The 21,162-nt window shown below is 47.5% G+C and overlaps 1 protein-coding gene across 1 annotated transcript in view; it reads right to left on the reverse strand.

Moving 5' to 3' along the window:
- ATOX1 (antioxidant 1 copper chaperone) overlaps positions 1 to 21,162 on the reverse strand; it is a 56,634-nt gene that overhangs the window by 26,041 nt on the left and 9,431 nt on the right. Inside the window, exon 2 of the mRNA XM_068278398.1 lies at positions 5,032 to 5,107. Coding sequence (XP_068134499.1) covers positions 5,032 to 5,107 — 76 coding nt within the window. The remainder of the gene's footprint in view (positions 1 to 5,031; positions 5,108 to 21,162) is intronic.

The raw sequence follows: 21,162 nt of genomic DNA on the forward strand, positions 1-21,162 counted from the left end.
CATCGGCAGAGGGAGGTCTTAGGGTTAGGCATCGGCAGAGGGAGGTCTTAGGGTTAGGCATCGGCAGAGGGAGGTCTTAGGGTTAGGCATCGGCAGAGGGAGGTCTTAGGGTTAGGCATCGGCAGAGGGAGGTCTTAGGGTTAGGCATCGGCAGAGGGAGGTCTTAGGGTTAGGCATCGGCAGAGGGAGGAGGTCTTAGGGTTAGGCATCAGCAGAGGGAGGTCTTAGGTTTAGGGATCGGCAGAGGGAGGTCTTAGGGTTAGGCACCGGCAGAGGGAGGTCTTAGGGTTAGGCACCGGCAGAGGGAGGTCTTAGGGTTAGGCATCGGCAGAGGGAGGTCTTAGGGTTAGGCATCGGCAGAGGGAGGTCTTAGGGTTAGGCATCGGCAGAGGGAGGTCTTAGGGTTAGGCATCGGCAGAGGGAGGTCTTAGGGTTAGGCATCGGCAGAGGGAGGTCTTAGGGTTAGGCATCGGCAGAGGGAGGTCTTAGGGTTAGGCATCGGCAGAGGGAGGTCTTAGGGTTAGGCATCGGCAGAGGGAGGTCTTAGGGTTAGGCATCGGCAGAGGGAGGTCTTAGGGTTAGGCATCGGCAGAGGGAGGTCTTAGGGTTAGGCATCGGCAGAGGGAGGTCTTAGGGTTAGGCATCGGCAGAGGGAGGTCTTAGGGTTAGGCATCGGCAGAGGGAGGTCTTAGGGTTAGGCATCGGCAGAGGGAGGTCTTAGGCCCCTTTTACACTTAATCAGTTGCTCTCAGGTATAACTGAAAGAAAACTGATTTTCAAAGTAATGCCCATGTTTTCCTATGGCCTCTTTTACACTTAACGTGTTTTAACCGAAAGCTTCTTCCCAATGCACTGCTATGGAAAAAACGCGTACTAACGCGTACCAACTGATTAAGTGTAAACGGGGCCTGAGGGTTAGGCATCGGTAGAGGGAAGGTTTTGTAAGATAGTAGGGTTAGTTTAAGTAAGAGTCAAATATTGGTAAAGATCACCAATATTTTACTATAGGAATTAAAGGGAACCAGAGATGAAGCACCCTCATGTATTTTACCATATATATCAGTGGGAACATTAGAGAAAACACCTACTCTGCTCTCTGTTTCATCCTTCACTGCTCAGCCTGCTTGTTACCAGCCCTGATAAAATCCCTGACTGAGCATTCAGTCTGACTTTGTTCAGGAATCTTTATAGCGGAGTCTGTCTTCTGCGCTGTCTTGTCAAGCCCAAGCCTGCCCCCTTGTGGCTCTGCTCAGGAATCATTATAGCTGAGTAATTATAGCAAAGCCAGACTCAATGCTCAGTCGGGGATTTTATCTGGGCTGATAACAAGCAGGCTGAGCAGTGAAGGATGAAACAAAGAGCAAGGTAAGTGTTTTCTCTAATGTTCCCACTGATCTATATGGTAAAATACACGAGGGTGCTTCGTCTCTGGTTCACTTTAAGTAGAAGAATATAGGCAATTTTCCCAATATTCTACTAGTGGCAATCCCCTGCACTCTTCTTTTCCAGGCGCCTTTATTACATGGATGCCTTTAAAGTGGCCATACATCATTCAATGTATGGCCAAACTGATCATCAGATCGATCCCTCCGAGGTCAAATCTGATCAGAGCGAGATCCATTGCCTGCCCACACACCGTACACCAATTTCCAATAGATTTCAGCACGAAATCAACAAAATTTATAAACTTGTGGTGACACCAGCTGGGGGTCCACCGTGATATTGAATACATCACGGATCCATCCAATTTTTTTAACATTTTTTTTTGGGTGGAAATCGATTGGTTGTGGCACCGATTCTCTTCTGGTTCGATAAAATTATTGAATCAAAGTATCTATTGGGCTGTAATTTCGTATGGGCAGCCATGCTGTCTGTGTGAGGAACCCGAGGAGGGAGATGTTCTGAAAACACCTTAAAAAATACAAGGACACCAGGAGACTGGATAGTGCAGTATTGTCAATTGAAGATTCTTCGGTTTCTAAAACCTCATACACACATGCAACTTTTCCACCAAAGTCTCGTCAAAACTGTTGGACGATAGGTTGGGTGTGTGTACACGTGGCAAATGACTAGACAAGCGGCTAATAAGAGATAGTTTGTCCGATCCAACCAGCGGAGCAACTATCAGGCAGGTTGGCCACGTGTGTATAAGTCGTTTGAAAGACTTGATGTTTTTTGAATGTCGGTATGGTGCTCACACAATATTTAAATGTTTGTGTGCATATGTTTACGCTCTGGAGCTGGACGCTGATTGGCTCGGCGATGCGCCCCGCCTCCCCATGCTTCCCCTCACCTAGTTACAAGGACGCCTAACGTCCTCTACACGGGGCGTCGTTGGTTGCCATGGAGATTAGGGGGCGTGACTGGCTGACGTAGGCGGAAGTGCCGCCGCAGCGTGGGTATGTCATCCACGCCGAAACAGTCCGCCCCCATCTTTCCCCATTGCGGTGAACAAGCGCTAGACGCGCGAAACGGACGTCCGCAGGGGGATCTAGACCTGGCGCCCACCACATCCGCATTGCATCCGACCAAATGCTGACTGTAAGTGATCTTCACCATTAATTATCCTAATAAACATTCTGAATCGCAGTGCTGGCCTCACCTTGCCTCCCTCCCTCATACAATATTTAAATGAGTTGGCTGTTTAGTTGGTCAGCCCGTGTGTATGTAATGGTTGTGCAAACAACAAGTTGGGTGGTTGATTGTGCATTAAGGTGCACGTGTGTACATACCTTAACGGGAAACTTCAGCCTAAACAAACAGACTGTCATTAAGTTACATTAATTATGTTAATTAAAATAGATAGGTAATATAATTTCATACCCACCCTGTTTTAAAAGAACAGGCTAATGTTTGTGATTTCATGAGGGCAGCCATCTTTTTGGTTGAAAGGAGGCGACAGGGAGCATGAGACACAGTTCCAACTGTCCTGTGTCCTGATCACCTCTCACAGTTTCTAGGCAATGTGAACAACAACATAGGAAATCCCATCATGCTCTACACATCATCAGGGAAAAAAAGCCCGGGCTTTTTTTCTTTGATGGGTGGAGCTTAGATAAAAATGCAGCTAAAAATGATGCTTTGGTAAGAAAAACAAAGTTCTGATGCTGTGAAACTGTTAAACACCAAGCCTTTTCAGTTCTGCTGAGTAGATTTTTAGTCCGGAGGCTCACTTTAAAGAACAACCGAGGTGACAGACATGGGTATGTACAGTGCCAAGCACACAAATAACTAGGCTGTGTTGCTTTTCTTCTTTCTCTGCCTGAAAGAGTTAAACATCAGGTATGCAAGTGACTGTCCAGATCGGGACCGGGTCAAACTGGGCCAGACTATAGCATAACCCGCACTGATAAGGAATTACAGCCATAAAACACTTTCCTATCAGTAAATGGCTTCTGAGAGCAGGAAAGCGATAAAAAGGGTCAATAGTTCATAGATTTTAGCTTTGGCATACTTCAACGCAGGTGTCATTGAGCCGAGACAACGAAACAGTAAAAATGTAAAAATTGGATTTAAATATAAAATAAAAAACTGTGGGATATCTAAAAAAAAGGTCATTTTTAGGAGAAGGAGGATAGATACAATTTATTTTCTCATCAGTTTATTTACACCTTAGATGTCCTTTAGCTGCTTCAGTCTATCTGGACGACTGTAGTCTGGCTTTACCTAGCTTTAGGCCGGCCAATAAGACGCTAATAATTCAAGATGACGCAAAATTACACAGCTTAGATATGAATCAAACACAGCAGCTCCGTTTCCAAGCTGCAAACATTTGCATAAGGTTTGCACCAACTCAGATTCCTATGGAGTATGCAGTGCAGGATGGTGTAATGGTTAAGGGCTCTGCCTCTGACACAGGAGACCAGGGTTTGAATCTCTGCTCTGCCTGTTCAGTAAGCCAGCCTCTATTCAGTAGGAGACCTTAGGCAAGTCTTTCTAACACTGCTACTGCCTATAGAGCCCGTCCTAGTGGCTGCAGCTCTGGCTTATAAGGGTCTGGCCAGGAGAAAAATGCGATATAAAAGGTTATCTGTCTTGTCTTGTCTAGGTGTGCCTATGCTAGATGATCAACATCTATCTGATACTCACCCTTTACTAGCTTTTCTGCTGCTAAGCCACTACAAATCGCAATCGCTAGCGATTTGTATGAGCGTTTTGTAAGCGATTTCATTAAAGTGGACCCAAACTAAAAATACAAGATTTCAGAAATAAAATCTATTTTCTAAATTATAATAATAAATAGCAGCCTTTTTTCAGCTGCATGATGACAAATATAAAATATTTTACATTTATTGGAGGAACCCCTCCCTTCCTTTCATATTGCCGGGACAAAATCCGGCAGACTGATGGAGTAGGAGGTGTCCTGCAGAGGAGGAATTGCTAATGGCTATAACCCCAGGTATGAAAAGAGAAGGGTGAAAAGCATGCACTGAAATGCTCATAGGCTTGAAGGAGTGATTATTTATCTTTCTATGTGTCAGAGTGCTGCAACTAAATATTTTGAATAAAAAAAAAAATGTTTGGTTTGGATCCGCTTTAACCTTTTTGGTAGCGATTTAAAAAAGTGTAAGGTTTTTGCCAGCGATTTTGTAGCGATTAGCGGTTTTAATTCTGATTGGTCCTTTCAACTAATTTTAATTTGTTTACAGTGTGCAGTAACTTCAAAACGCTAGCAAATCTCTCTGTACAGGTTTTGATGAGAGATTACGCCAGCGTTTGTATACTTTACATTGCAGAAACGCTAACCGCAAAAAAATGCTGCATGTCCTGCGTTTTGCGATTTGGTAACCCAGTGGAATTTGGCCCATCCATTAACATTAGCTGAGCATTTAGGGACATCGCTAGCGGTTTGAATCGCTCCCTAAACGCTCAGAAAATCGCTCTAGTGAGTTCCGGCCCTTAGGATTAGTCCATTCCCAAACTGCAAACATTTACATAAAATCTGAATCATTTTGGAATCCTTAGCATCCCACTGACCATCTGACCATGCAGTATGTACTCACAAGGAAGGACGTCTCTGGGGCCGCTTACCTTTGAGTTTGGTGAGGACGCGACCCACGGCGTTTGAGCAGCCATCGCAGGTCATGTCCACGTAAAATTCCTGTACCTGGAAGAAGCAGGGAAGAATTATACACAGGATACTGTCAGCTATATCGCTGCAGATCATAGAAAGCACAAAAAGACTGGAGGCTGGGAGCACACTAGGCAGTGCGGGGAAGTTAGCTTTCTTTCTGTATATGCGTTTGTGCGTTTTAATTGAGTTTGCGTTTTTGTTCCGCACATGCATTCTGCGTGCGTTTTAATGCGTCTGCAGTTCACATATATAAATTGCATATGTGTAGTCACAGGAAGTCACAGGAAGGGACTATAGCGTGACCCTCACTGATAAGAAATTCCAACTATAAAACACTTTCCTCGCAGAAAATGGCTTCTGAGAGTAAGAAAGAGATAAAAAGGGAAATTTCTTATCAGTGAGGGTCACACTGTAGCCACTTCCTGTCTGAGTCAGGACTGAGTCAGCCACTTACATACCTGATATTTAACTCTGTCAGGCAGAGAAAGAAAAAAAAGGAACACAGCATAGTTATTTGTGTGCTAGGCACTGTACATACCCATGTCTATCTCATCATGTCACATGTCACCTTGGGTAACCTTTAATCACTAGTATCTATTTTCAAAAATCAAGACAACACTTGCCAATCAGAAACACATTAAAAAAACGCACATCAAAATTGGTCAAATGCAGTGGAAAAGGACCCTCACTTTCAGACTCGCACAGCACAACAAGCTGCTTTTCCCCAATGATGCTCTCCTGCCTCCCCCTCCTCACTCACTGTCAGACTCCTCACACAGCACAGCAAGCTGCTTTTCCCCAATGCTGCTCTCCTGCCTCCCCCTCCTCGCTCACTGTCAGACTCCTCACGCAGCACAACAAACTGCTTTTCTCCAATGATGCTCTCCTGTCTCCCCCCTCCTCGCTCACTGTCAGACTCCTCACACAGCACAACAAGCTGCTTTTCCCCAATGATGCTCTCCTGCCTCCCTCCCCTCCTCACTTACTGTCAGACTCCTCACACAGCACAACAAGCTGCTTTTCCCCAATGATGCTTTCCTGCCACCCCCCTCCTCACTCACTGCCAGACTCCTCACACAGCACAACAAGCTGATTTTCCCCAAAGATGCTCTCCTGACTCCCCCATCCTCACTGTCAGACTCATCACACAGCACAACAAGCTGCTTTTCCCCAATGCTGCTCTCCTGCCTCCCCCCTCCTCACTCACTGTCAGACTCCTCACACAGCACAACAAGCTGCTTTTCTCCAATGCTGCTCTCCTGCCTCCCCCTTCCCACTCACTGTCAGACTCCTCACACAGCACAACAAGCTGCTTTCTCCCAATGATGTTATCCTGCCTCCCTCCTCACTCACTGTCAGACTCCTCACACAGCACAGCAAGCTGCTTTCCCCAATGATGACCTCTTCACCTCGCTCTCCTCTCGCTTTTCCTCATACTACAAAAATGCTGCCCCTGTAATTTCTGCGCCTGACACAAGTGTTTCACCTTGCTTCATGACAGAACTGGCCCTGGCTCATTTTCATCCTGTTATACCCCCCCCCCCCCCGGTGGTACCTTTGAACCCCAGCTACGGGTCCTTAGGGATGTCTTTCATCGAAAAGTGCGAACACCTGCGGCTGGCCTAGATCCCCGAGTGGAGTCGGGTTTATTCATCCCCCCGCCTGCAGTTGCCCCTTTGCAGTTTTCCTTTGAGAGCACCCCAGAGCTTTGTGACATCCTGCACTGTTTGGGCTCCTGGTGTCTCATTCTAGGGTGACTGCCCACCCTCCACTCTGTCTTGTCAGATGTGTAGGAGCCTCTATTAATGAGCTGGTGAAACTTGCAAACACCTTCTGTTGTCATCTTCCTGGTTAAGTGAAAAATAAACAAAACCTGCAACACTTTTCCCTGCAATCCCTTTCTTCAGAGAGACAATACACACCTGGCCATCTACAGGTGAATGTATTGCTGCATTCCGCATAGGTTATGCCCCTCGCCAGACTGACCATTCTCTGGATACAATGTATCTATGCATGTGTATATAAGATCATATGAGCTATGCGGGGTCATTGTGCTGCTGTCCCACTCGTTACACAGGAACCACAAGAATGACTCTCGGGTAGTGGGAAGCTGATGCGGGCGCACACAAGCGCTCAGAGCCGTGAGTACAGGAACTCCCAGAGTGAGGCCTGGTGAACACCAAGCGTTTTTTGGTAGAGTTTTCAAAACCGCTTTCGCCTGGGAAAACGCTTGGCTAATGTATCTCTATGGGATGGTGCACACCGGCGGTTTGAGGTTTTTAGCAAACCGCAAACGTGCCTCCTGCTGCATTTGTGCGGTTTGCAGATTAGTTTCTGCCTCAATGTAAAGTATAGGAAAGTGGAAAACCGCTCTGAGAAACGCAAGATCAGAGCGGCTTTCCAGGCGTTTTTGTTACAGAAGCTGCTGAGTTACAGCTTTACTGTAACAATATATGAAATCTGCTACACAAAACGCTCCAAAAACCGCTAGGCATGTTTAGAAAAGGTCTCTAATCATGCCTAGAATCCCTCTGAAATCTGCTTCAAAAATTTCCAGCGTTTTGCAGATCTGCTAGCGGTTTTGGTGTGCACTGGGCCTTACTGGGATCTGTAGTAATTGATTATAGAAAAGACGTGTGACCACAGAAGGGAGCCGCACTTTCTGCTGTTTACGGTATGTTAACCTCTTGAGCCCCAGAGGTTTATACCCCCCTAGTGGCCAGGTCATTTTTTACAATTCAGCACTTCACAACTTTAATGGTTTATTGCTCGGTCATACAACTTAGCACTCAAATGAATTTTATCCCCTTTTCTTCTCACAAATAAAGATTTCTTTTGGTGGTATTTGATTGCTGCTGCAAATTTTTTAAAATTGTATATTTAAAAAAAAAAAAAAACAACTACACTATTCTAGACTACATCACATTCACTACACAATTCATACATACAAACATAGTCCTATGCCTATGGCAGGGATTAGATTGTGAGCACCTCAGACGGACAGTTAACCTCCCTGGTGTTGCATTTCTGTCTGGAATTATGAGTCAAAAGCGGTACATTTTTTTCAAGAATTTTAGGCCTCCAATTCTTAAGTCATAATTCACCAAAATATGTCAGAATAAAAGCCTGGTAGACACTCTGCATATAAATAAAAGACTACAACACACATTTGTTGAATTAAATTTATGAATAAGACATCGGTGCAGGCGGCAGTCAGAGAGTAGTCAAAATCCAGGCGGAGGTCGGTGCAGGCGGCAGTCAGAGAGTAGTCAAAATCCAGGCAAAATTCAGTAACAGTAAAGCATAAGCACCTAGCTCAGAAGCAGTTGGGAACCAAATGGCTATATTGTTAACATCCTGTGCTTTCAAATGAGCTTATCTGTCATGGTAGTAAGGTGACACGGGGAGAGATCAAATTACAACTATAGCGCATTTCTCTTTGTTTTCCTTATAGTTAAAAAATCTGGAATTTTCCTCCACTTACTGATTTTCCTCCAGATACTGGGGCCCGCTGTTTACAGTGACAGGAGCTTGTGCTCGCGAGATGACGCCATATAGCGTCATGGAGGAACAACAGAGCCACTGTGCCGTCGCCAATCTGCGTTAGGCGATCGGTAAGTGGTTAATATAACCAGCCTAATGCCTGGTACACACCATGCAATTTCCCGTCAGATCCGATTTCCAATCATTTTTCTGATCAATTTTCCTATTACTTCTATAAAAAAATCAATCAGAAAAACACAACTGGAAATCAGATTGGAATAGCCGGAAATAATCATTTTGACGCGTCTGACGGGAAATTGCATGGTGTGTACCAAGTATTCCGAGACCTTTTAACCAACTATTGCAATCCAAGTTCCTGCCACAAGTAGCTTCATACAATTTTCCTGTTTGACAAACAGAACTACAGAGAGCACGCTACTAAATTACACATCAAACACTAATTGAAAACCTAATGAGCTGCTTTTTATTGTGCAATACAGCAAGAGGTGATTTAAGGATTATCTTGATGAGTTGTAACATTCACTTTCTGTATTTATGTAGCTATGGCATATGACGTTATCATTAATGTGTATTTATATAGCACTGACATTTTCCGCAGTACTTAACAGTGTACAGAGCCATGTCACTGACTGTCCTCAGAGGAGCTCACAATCTAATCCTACCATAGTCATAGTCTAATGTCCTACCATATTATTATTATGTATTTATATAGCAGTGACATGTCCTGCAGCACATTACAGAGTACATAGTCATGTCACTGACTGTCCTCAGAGGAGCTCACACTCTAATCCCACCATATAATTTTTATGAATTTATATAGCACCAACATCCTCTGCAGCACATTACAGAGTACATAGTCATGTCACTGACTGTCCTCAGAGGAGCTCACAATCTAATCCTGATAGAGTCATAGTCTAATGTCCTACCATTTTATTATTATGTATTTATATAGCACTGACATCTTCTGCAGCACTGTACAGAGTACATAGTCATGTCACTGACTGTCCTCGGAGGAGCTCACACTCTAATCCTACCATATAATTTTTATGAATTTATATAGCACCAACATCCTCTGCAGCACCTTACAGAGTACATAGTCATGTCACTGATTATCCTCAGGGGAGCTCACAATCTAATCCCACCATAGTCATAGTGTAATGTCCTACCATATTATTATGTATTTATATAGCACTGACATCACTTTACTGAGTACATAGTCATGTCACTGACTGTCCTCGGAGGAGCTCACACTCTAATCCTGCTATAGTCTAATGTCCTACTATATTATTAATCTGTATTTATATAGCACTGACATCTTCTGCAGCATATTATAGAGTACATAGTCATGTCACTGACTGTCCTCAGAGGAGCTCACACTCTAATCCTACCATAGTCATAGTGTAATGTCCTACCACATTATTATTATTATTATTATTATGTATTTACGTAGCACACTGACATCAGGGCCGGACATATTCAAAGTGCAACCCCAACCCCCCCCCCCCCCCCCCCCCGCACACGTAGTATTACAAGGTAGTCTAGTTGTCAAGCAATCCCCCAAAAGTAGTCTACCAGTCCCCTGATAGTATTCCTTTGTAGTCTAGCGCCTTCCCCAATCATTCACTCATCCACAGTATTCCCTGGTGGTCTAGTGTTCCCCGCCAACCTCTAGAGTATTCTCTGGTGGATCTCCACATAGTATTAGACTTTGTAGCCTAGTGGTCCCTTACAGTATATCGTCTGGTGGTCTAGTGGTACCCCATCCCCTCAAATTATTCCCTGGCAGTCAAGTAGCCCACAATCCCCACATAGCTTTCCCTTGTAGTGTAATTCTCCCCCCCCCCCACCCCACTTCCAGTGTTTCCTGGTGGTCTCTCCATAGAATCCCGGGCGGTGGTCTTCTGTGTGTTCCACCCATAGTGGGCTGGGATTACATTAGAAACGCATTTCCTCCGGGCTCCGGCCACTAGAGGACTGTCTTCTGCAGCACCGCCCAATTCTCAGTTCGGAGAGGCAGAGAGTGGACGGTGCTGCAGAAGACAGATGGCCCTCTAGTGGCAAGAGCCTGGAGCACAGTCAGGAACTTTGGGCTCCGTGTAGCTCCTTACAGGGGTTGGACAAAATAATGGAAACACCTAACATTTTGGCATCATAATCTTTGAACATGTTTTAAGCAATCAAAACTTGACATGTTAATTTTTTTTGTTTATTATTTTTGTTATTTGATATGTTTAATTAAAATAATTGTTTTTTTTTACAGATATTTAAACAAAAGTTGGTAATAATTTATAAAAATGGCAGATCTCTCAGACTTTCAAAGAGGCCAAATTGTTGGTGCTCGTATGGCAGGCGCTACTGTAACAGAAACTGCCCGAATGCTTGGCATTTCAAGAGGTCCTGTCTCAAAGTAATGACTGCCTTGAAAGAGAAGGAAAAACATCCTCAGCAGAGCACAGTTGTGGCCAAAAGTCGAAGTTGTCTGAGAGAGACCGTCGGACTCTAAAACGAATTGTTAGAAAAGTTTGCAAGACCACAGCTCCTAAAATCACTGCAGAGCTGAATGAACACCTACAGAACCCAGTTTCCACAAAAACTGTTCGTTGGGAGCTGCACAAATCTTGATTCCACGGAGGAACTGCAATTTGAAAACCTCTGCTCTCAAAGACATGGTTTCAAAGCGTTTAGAGTGGTGTAGAAACCACCAGAATTAGTCCCTTGAGCAGTGAAAAAATGTGATTTTCTCTGACGAATCATCGTTTACCTTATTTCCGACCTCCAGCTGAGTGTACGTTTGGAGACAGCCGAAAGAAGCATTTCATCCAGACTGCCTTCTCCCAACCGTAAAGCATGGCGGGGGTTCTGTGATGATCTGGGGTGCTATTTCTTGGAAATCCGCTGGGCCAATAATTTCCCTTCATGGAAGAATTAACAGCTGAGACTATTTAGGAATTTTGGGCGACTAAGTTCATCCTATGTAAGCAAAATTACAGAGGCACCAGAAGTATAAAAATAGATAAAAGAGTTTAAAAATCGGGAGGTGGCAGGTGGACTCGCCTCCCTCAAAGCAAACACAAGAAAATGCTGATTTTTCAACACAAAAAAAAGGTTTAAATCACATACTCCAATTAATTTGCAACGCGTTTTGCGGGCTCAACCCACTTCATCAGGCTATGGACCGGAGTACAACACTTGTATGCAGGATCTGTCAGCTTAGCGCTTCTGTGTCCAACACTTGTATGCAGGATCTGTCAGCTTAGCGCCTCTGTGTCTCCCCCCACTACTAAGTTCATCCTATGGTTCAAGAACTGTTTCCGGAGGGGAATGCCATCTTTCAAGATGATATTGCCCCAATCCATACAGCTAGAATTGTTAAAGAATGGCACGAGGAACACAGGGCTGTGGAGTCGGTCCAAAAATCCACTGACTCCGACTCCTCAGTTTAGGATTCCACCGACTCCTACTCCTCTAATTTGCATATTACAATTTTGTTGATTAAAAGTATGTAACATGAAATTCGTCTCTTAATTGCCAACGCTTAGGAATTTTACAAGACAACTGAAGTGAGAAGGATATGTAGACTACTATATTTATTCCCTTTAGTCATAGACTAAAACTAGTCCTTGGTAAGAGTACTTGTAAAAGGTACAGGCCGGAACTAAGAACATCTATCACGCCCTAGGCAATGTAACTGTGGGTACAGGTAAGAGTGATGTGCAGGTACTCTGCAGGGGAATGAGGAGATTCTTCCTCTATTACACATTCTTCATGCACAATCTGAACAAGGTTTATGGGTGACAGACAACACCTCTGTGTTCAATGTGCACAGCATTCTCAGTGGATTCCCTGCAGCTCTGTGGGGAGAGCATATGTAGAGTATAGTACTACTGTGTAACAAAGAAAACCTGAGACAGATGAAATTAAAGTTTTATACATACCTGGGGCTTCCTCCAGCCGACTTCAGGATAATCAGTCCCTCGCTGTCCTCCTCCACCACCTGGATCTTCTGCTATGAGTCCAGGTACTTGAGCCAGTCGGGCTTAGTGCGCATGCACACACTCCGCCGCCAGGAGCATGCTACACCTGTGCAGCACTATTGCGCAGGTGCAGAATGTTCCTGGCTGTGGGAGCGGCATGCGGCCGGACTGCGCTGACTGGCTGAATTACCAGGACTCATAGCAGAAGATCCGGGTGGTGGAGGACAGCGAGGGACTGATTAGCCTGAAGGGGGCTGGAGGAAGCCCCAGGTATGTATAAAACTTTACTTTTCATCTGTCTCAGGTACTCTTTAATTTGTAGTCACCAAACCAAATTTTAACAACATATCAAATTATTTGATTTCATCAGCAAAGGGAGTGCGTAAATTTGCATAAATCAGCATCAATGCAGAATTATTTCCATCTTGTTGACCATCTCTATTAGTGACACAGCTACACATCAGGCTTTATTCTTACAGCATAGATGTTGTTTAGTATATATAAGAGATTCCTGTGTACACATCATATATACAGTCACAATCAGATATGTATATCTGACCTTAAAAATACGGGGACTGAATTATTGAAGCAGCACAAGTAACTCATTTTGATTGGTTGATTTCATTTTTGTGGACTGAGCACAGCTATTACTGTATATATACTGTATAAATACATTATTTTTAATGACTATTATCTGAGAAAAAGAACATTTTATCATATTTTCTATTTTAATTACAGTTACAAATTCATTAGGAGTCGGAGTCGGTGCATTTTTTCCCGACTCCGACTCCAGGCACCCAAAATTGCCTGACTCCGACTCCACGACTCCGACTCCACAGCCCTGGAGGAACATACTAATGAAGTTGAGCATCTCATCTGGCCACCACAATCCCCAGACCTCAACATTATTGAGCATTTATGGTCTTTATTAGAGATTCAAGTAAAAAGTTGATTTCCGCCGCCATCGTCTCTAAAAGAACTGGAGGGTGTTTTTTTTACTGAAGAATGGGCTAAAATTCCTTTGGAAACAATTCACAATTTGTATGAATCAATACCTCGGAGAATTGAGGCTGTAATTTCCGCAAAAGGTGGACCTACACTATATTAAAGGATATTTTGTTGAATTTTAAGATGTTTCCATTATTTTGTCCAACCCCTGTAGATTTCCACCGTAAATCCAGACATCTGTATGTAGAAGGCAGAAGTGCTGAGTTCACAGGTACGGCTTTTGGGAGTCAGATAAGGGCAGCTTTCAGCATTGGAATCAAATCTGAGCAGATCAAGAGACATGTTCCCCTGACGTACAGAATAAATGTGTGTTTAAGCACAGGCGATAACAAGGACACTAGGACTAGAGGTTACAACACCACCTTCTGTGTTAATGTTCAGCCAGTTCTTCAGCTGTTACACTGCAGGTCATGCGGACAAAAGGGAATAAAGGTTTGTAAATGAAATCTGGTGTTTAAATCTTATTTGTCCGTCCGTCACCCACCTGAACAGAAAGTAAATGTGTGCTAAAAATACAGAATCAGAGGTCAAGTCTGCTGAAAACAAGATAATTAGTCACTCACTAAGTGCAAATATAGTGAAATGGTCCATGAACAGCCTTTACTTTATAGATAAATGTGTGTATAAAGGCACTACATGCATGGAGTTTGTATGTTCTCCCCATGTCTGTGTGGGTTTCCTCTGGGCACTCCGGTTTCCTCCCACATCCCAAAAACAAACAGATAAGTTAATTGGCTTCCCCCTAAGTTGGCCCTAGACTACAATACATACACTACACACATATACATATGGTAGGGATTAGATTGTGAGGGACAGTTAAAGTGTACCAGAGACGTTAAAAAAATAAAGATTTGATACTTACCCGTGGCTTCCTCCAGCGCCATAAGCACAGCTGAATCCCTCGCCATCCTCCCCCGTGCCTCCATTCAGCCACAGTCAGCCCCGGTAACTGGCTCAGTCACGTCAGTCGGGGTCAACTCCGTATGCAACTGAGCCAGTTACCGGGGCGGATCACGGCTGAACGGCAGACCACGGGAGGACGGCGAGTTATTCAGCGGTGCTTATGGGGCTGGAGGAAGCCCCGGGTAAGGATTAACCTTTTCACCTCCTCCAGCACGAGTATCTACTTCCCTGTATTTACACAAATATAAACAAATACAAACACTTGGTTCTGTTTCTATTTTTAGAACACACTAACTCTGTATCTCCATCTTGTGGCCAAAATGTAAAACCACATCCGAATACACTATTATACACCTTCCCATAGAAAAATGAAATACATTTTCATTATTTTTAAAAACCCTTCGAGGCGAAATGGTCAAATATTTATTTTGTAACGTCTCTGGTACACTTTAAGTAACACGACAATATGCTCTGTACAGCGCTGCGGAAGATGTTGGCACTATAATACTAAATAATAATACAAGAAACAATCCTAGTTAGATCTGGCGTATGTTCATGATTTCTTTTCCCCTCACTGTGAAAGTTAATAACCCAGGGCTATAAAGCAGAGTTTCTCCATTTGTTGACTTTTAATTTTTTCGGGCGGGGAGGGAGGGTTCAGCATAACTTTTCACTGGTAACTGATCTGAGGTCACAAAACGCATGTGTGGCTGAGACAAAGACTTCTGAGTTCTGAGGACAGTTACAGTTCTACGGGTTAAGATTTCTATGTATGGGAGCTGGATAAACATGACAGAAATGTGCCCACTCATAAATAGGAGGTGTTCCATGTGTAATACGAATGTAGAACCACCAATTCAAAATTCATATACGTTGCCCTAAAGCAAGATAAGCCACAGTGACAGGGCTGAGGCTGACAGACGCATCTCTAACCTGTAGGCTAGCGATGTATTCTGTTGCAATGTGTGTGTGTGTGTGTGGGGGGGGGGACTGGAGCGGTGTGGGTGTGGCGTCATTGGGGAGTTACTTATGATAGTTTATTCAAGTCAGAACCTACAAGTTCTATTGTCTCTGGAGAAGTGTACGATCTGCGGAGCAGTCAATGGGCTTGATTCACAAAGCGGTGCTAACAGTTAGCCCTTTATCACGCCTAAACTCAGTTTAGGCGTGATAAGTTTAGGCGTGATAAGTTTAGCATCAACTGGGTTAGCACCGCAGTGCACAGCTGATTAAAAGGTTTTGCGCTAGCAAAGTCTGGTGCACTTTGCATAGAGTTTAATGGCACTGCTTTGTGTGCGGGACTTTGCGCGCGATCTAATCTTATCTAAACTTATGCCTAAACTTATCACGCCTAAACTGGCTTTTCACCAGCGTGGTGCAATGGTTATCACGCCTAAAGTCTCTAACTGGGTTAGCACCGCTTTGTGAATCGAGCCCAGTAAGTCCGTTTCCCTAGTTATCTTCGACTCCAGGCCTTAAAGTGGCCATTAACGATACAATCCTGCGGACAATCGATCATTTCCGCTAACCAATTCAACCAGATTTATAGAATAGATTCTTTTTTTGGATCAATCCCATCAATCTGATCAGATTAGTTAGCAAGTTTCCGGCCGTTTATGGGCACAACCGATCGCTTCCATTCGGCCAGGATTCAAATCTTGGCTCTTTCTGTTCAGTAAGCCAGCACTGATTCAGTAAGGAGACCTTGGGCAAGACTCCCTAACACTGCTACTGCCTACAGAGCGCCCCCTAGTGGCTGCAGCTTTGGCCTAACACTGCTACTGCCTATGGAGAGCCCCCTAGTGGCTGCAGCTCTGACCTAACACTGCTACTGCCTATAGAGTGCCCCCTAGTGGCTGCAGCTCTGGCCTAACACTGCTACTGCCTATAGAGCGCCCCCTAGTGGCTGCAGCTCTGGCCTAACGCTGCTACTGCCTATAGAGCGCCCCCTAGTGGCTGCAGCTCCAGCCTAACACTGCTACTGCCTATAGTGCACCCCCTAGTGGCTGCAGCTCTGGCCTAACACTGCTACTGCCTATAGAGCGCCCCCTAGTGGCTGCAGCTCTGGCCTAACGCTGCTACTGCCTATAGAGCGCCCCCTAGTGGCTGCAGCTCCAGCCTAACACTGCTACTGCCTATAGTGCACCCCCTAGTGGCTGCAGCTCTGGCCTTACGCTGCTACTGCCTATAGAGCGCCCCCTAGTGGCTGCAGCTCTGGCCTAACACTGCTACTGCCTATAGAGCGCCCCCTAGTGGCTGCAGCTCTGGCCTAACACTGCTACTGCCTATAGAGCACCCCTAGTGGCTGCAGCTCTGGCCTAACACTGCTACTGCCTATAGAACGGCCCCTAGTGTCTGTAGCTCTGGCCTAACACTGCTACTGCCTATAGAGCGCCCCCTAGTGGCTGCAGCTCTGGCCTAACACTGCTACTGCCTATAGAGCGCCCCCTAGTGGCTGCAGCTCTGGCCTAACACTGCTACTGCCTATAGAGCACCCCCTAGTGGCTGCAGCTCTAGCCTAACACTGCTACTGCCTATAGAGTGTCCCCTAGTGGCAGCAGCTCTGGCCTAGCACTGCTACTGCCTATAGAGCGCCCCCTAGTAGCTGCAGCTCTGTCCTAACACTGCTACTGCCTATAGAGCTCCCCCTAGTGGCTGCAGCTCTGGCCTAACACTGCTACTGCCTATAGAGCGCATCCTAGTGGCTGCAGCTCTGGCCTTACGCTGCTACTGCCTATAGAGCGCCCCCTAGTGGCTGCAGCTCTGGCCTAACACTGCTACTGCCTATAGAATGGCCCCTAGTGGCTGCATCTCTGGCCTAACACTGCTACTGCCTATAGAGCGCCCCTAGTGGCTGCAGCTCTGGCCCAACACTGCTACTGCCTATAGAGTGCCCCTAGTGGCTGCAGCTCTGGCCTAACACTGCTACTGCCTATAGAGAGCCCCCTAGTGACTGCAGCTCTGGCCTAACACTGCTACTGACTATAGAGCGCCCCCTAGTGGCTGCAGCTCTGGCCTAACACTGCTACTGACTATAGAGCGCCCCCTAGTGGCTGCAGCTCTGGCATAACACTGCTACTGCCTATAGAGCGCCCCCTAGTGGCTGCAGCTCTGGCCTAACACTGCTACTGCCTATAGAGCTCCCCCTGGTGGCTGCAGCTCTGGCCTAACACTGCTACTGCCTATAGAGCAGCCCTAGTGACTGCAGCTCTGGTCTAACACTGCTACTGCCTATAGCGCACACCTAGTGGCTGCAGCTCTGGCCTAGCACTGCTACTGCCTATAGAGCGCCCCCTAGTGGCTGCAGCTCTGGCCTAACACTGTTACTGCCAATAGAGCTCCCCCTGGTGGCTGCAGCTCTGGCCTAACACTGCTACTGCCTATAGAGCGCCCCCTAGTGACTGCAGCTCTGGTCTAACACTGCTACTGCCTATAGAGCACCCCCTAGTGGCTGCAGCTCTGGCCTAACACTGCAACTGTCTATAGAGTTCCCCCTAGTGGCTGCAGCTCTGGCCTAACACTGCTACTGCCTATAGAGCGCTCCCTAGTGGCTGCAGCTCTGGCCTAACACTGCTACTGCCTATAGAGCACGCCCTAGTGACTGCAGCTCTGGCCTAACACTGCTACTGCCTATAGAGCGCTCCCTAGTGGCTGCAGCTCTGGCCTAACACTGCTACTGCCTATAGAGCTCCCCCTAGTGGCTGCAGCTCTGGCCTAACACTGCTACTGCCTATAGAGCGCCCCCTAGTGGCTGCAGCTCTGGCCTAACACTGCTACTGCCTATAGAGCGCCCCCTAGTGGCTGCAGCTCTGGCCTAACACTGCTACTGACTATAGAGTGCCCCCTAGTGGCTGCAGCTCTGGCCTAACACTGCTACTGCCTATAGAGCGCCCCCTAGTGGCTGCAGCTCTGGCCTAACACTGCTACTGCCTATAGAGCGCCCCCTAGTGGCTGCAGCTCTGGCCTAACACTGCTATTGCCTATAGAGCACCCCCTAGTGGCTGCAGCTCTGGCCTAACACTGCTACTGCCTATAGAGCGCCCCCTAGTGGCTGCAGCTCTGGCCTAACACTGCTACTGCCTATAGAGCGCCCCCTAGTGGCTGCAGCTCTGGCCTAACACTGCTACTGCCTATAGAGCACACCCTAGTGGCTGCAGCTCTGGCCTAACAATGCTACTGCCTATAGAGCACCCCCTAGTGGCTGCAGCTCTGGCCTAACACTGCTACTGCCTACAGAGAGCCCCCTAGTGGCTGCAGCTCTGGCCTAACACTGCTACTGCCTATAGAGCGCCCCCTAGTGGCTGCAGCTCTAGCCTAACACTGCTACTGCCTATAGAGCGCCCCCTAGTGGCTGCAGCTCTGGCCTAACACCGCTACTGCCTATAGAGCGCCTCTAGTGGCTGCAGCTCTGACCTAACACTGCTACTGCCTATAGAGCGCCCCCTAGTGGCTGCAGCTCTGGCCTAACACTGCTACTGCCTATAGAGCGCCCCCTAGTGGCTGCAGCTCTGGCCTAACACTGCTACTGCCTATAGAGCGCCCCCTAGTGGCTGCAGCTCTGGCCTAACGCTGCTACTGCCTATAGAGCGCCCCCTAGTGGCTGCAGCTCTGGCCTAACACTGCTACTGCCTATAGAGCGCCCCCTAGTGGTTGCAGCTCTGGCCTAACACTGCTCCTGCCTATAGAGCGCCCCCTAGTGGCTGCAGCTCTGGCCTAACACTGCTACTGCCTATACAACAGCCCCTAGTGACTGCAGCTCTGGCCTAACACTGCTACTGCCTATAGAGCGCCCCCTAGTGGCTGCAGCTCTGGCCTAACACTGCTACTGCCTATAGAGCGCCCCCTAGTGGCTGCAGCTCTGGCCTAACACTGCTACTGCCTATAGAGCGCCCCCTAGTGGCTGCAGCTCTGGCCTAACACTGCTACTGCCTATAGAGCACCCCCTAGTGGCTGCAGCTCTGGCCTAACGCTGCTACTGCCTATAGAGCTCCCCTAGTGGCTGCAGCTCTGGCCTAACACTGCTACTGCCTATAGAGTGCCCCCTAGTGGCTGCAGCTCTGGCCTAACACTGCTACTGCCTATAGAGAACCCCCTAGTGGCTGCAGCTCTGGCCTAACACTGCTACTGCCTATACAACAGCCCCTAGTGACTGCAGCTCTGGCCTAACACTGCTACTGCCTATAGAGCGCCCCCTAGTGGCTGCAGCTCTGGCCTAACACTGCTACTGCCTATAGAGCGCCCCCTAGTGGCTGCAGCTCTGGCCTAACACTGCTACTGCCTATAGAGCACCCCCTAGTGGCTGCAGCTCTGGCCTAACACTGCTACTGCCTATAGAGCGCTCCCTAGTGGCTGCAGCTCTGGCCTAACACTGCTACTGCCTATAGAGCACGCCCTAGTGACTGCAGCTCTGGCCTAACACTGCTACTGCCTATAGAGCGCTCCCTAGTGGCTGCAGCTCTGGCCTAACACTGCTACTGCCTATAGAGCTCCCCCTAGTGGCTGCAGCTCTGGCCTAACACTGCTACTGCCTATAGAGCGCCCCCTAGTGGCTGCAGCTCTGGCCTAACACTGCTACTGCCTATAGAGCGCCCCCTAGTGGCTGCAGCTCTGGCCTAACACTGCTACTGACTATAGAGTGCCCCCTAGTGGCTGCAGCTCTGGCCTAACACTGCTACTGCCTATAGAGCGCCCCCTAGTGGCTGCAGCTCTGGCCTAACACTGCTACTGCCTATAGAGCGCCCCCTAGTGGCTGCAGCTCTGGCCTAACACTGCTATTGCCTATAGAGCACCCCCTAGTGGCTGCAGCTCTGGCCTAACACTGCTACTGCCTATAGAGCGCCCCCTAGTGGCTGCAGCTCTGGCCTAACACTGCTACTGCCTATAGAGCACACCCTAGTGGCTGCAGCTCTGGCCTAACAATGCTACTGCCTATAGAGCACCCCCTAGTGGCTGCAGCTCTGGCCTAACACTGCTACTGCCTACAGAGAGCCCCCTAGTGGCTGCAGCTCTGGCCTAACACTGCTACTGCCTATAGAGCGCCCCCTAGTGGCTGCAGCTCTAGCCTAACACTGCTACTGCCTATAGAGCGCCCCCTAGTGGCTGCAGCTCTGGCCTAACACCGCTACTGCCTATAGAGCGCCCCCTAGTGGCTGCAGCTCTGGCCTAACACTGCTACTGCCTATAGAGCGCCCCCTAGTGGCTGCAGCTCTGGCCTAACACTGCTACTGCCTATAGAGCGCCCCCTAGTGGCTGCAGCTCTGGCCTAACGCTGCTACTGCCTATAGAGCGCCCCCTAGTGGCTGCAGCTCTGGCCTAACGCTGCTACTGCCTATAGAGCGCCCCCTAGTGGCTGCAGCTCTGGCCTAACACTGCTACTGCCTATAGAGCGCCCCCTAGTGGCTGCAGCTCTGGCCTAACACTGCTCCTGCCTATAGAGCGCCCCCTAGTGGCTGCAGCTCTGGCCTAACACTGCTACTGCCTATACAACAGCCCCTAGTGACTGCAGCTCTGGCCTAACACTGCTACTGCCTATAGAGCGCCCCCTAGTGACTGCAGCTCTGGCCTAACACTGCTACTGCCTATAGAGCGCCCCCTAGTGGCTGCAGCTCTGGCCTAACACTGCTACTGCCTATAGAGCGCCCCCCTAGTGGCTGCAGCTCTGGCCTAACTCTGCTACTGCCTATAGAGTGTGTCCTAGTG

The sequence above is a fragment of the Hyperolius riggenbachi genome, chromosome 3 (genome assembly GCF_040937935.1).
Source record: "Hyperolius riggenbachi isolate aHypRig1 chromosome 3, aHypRig1.pri, whole genome shotgun sequence".
NCBI classification, from domain to species: Eukaryota; Metazoa; Chordata; class Amphibia; order Anura; family Hyperoliidae; genus Hyperolius; species Hyperolius riggenbachi.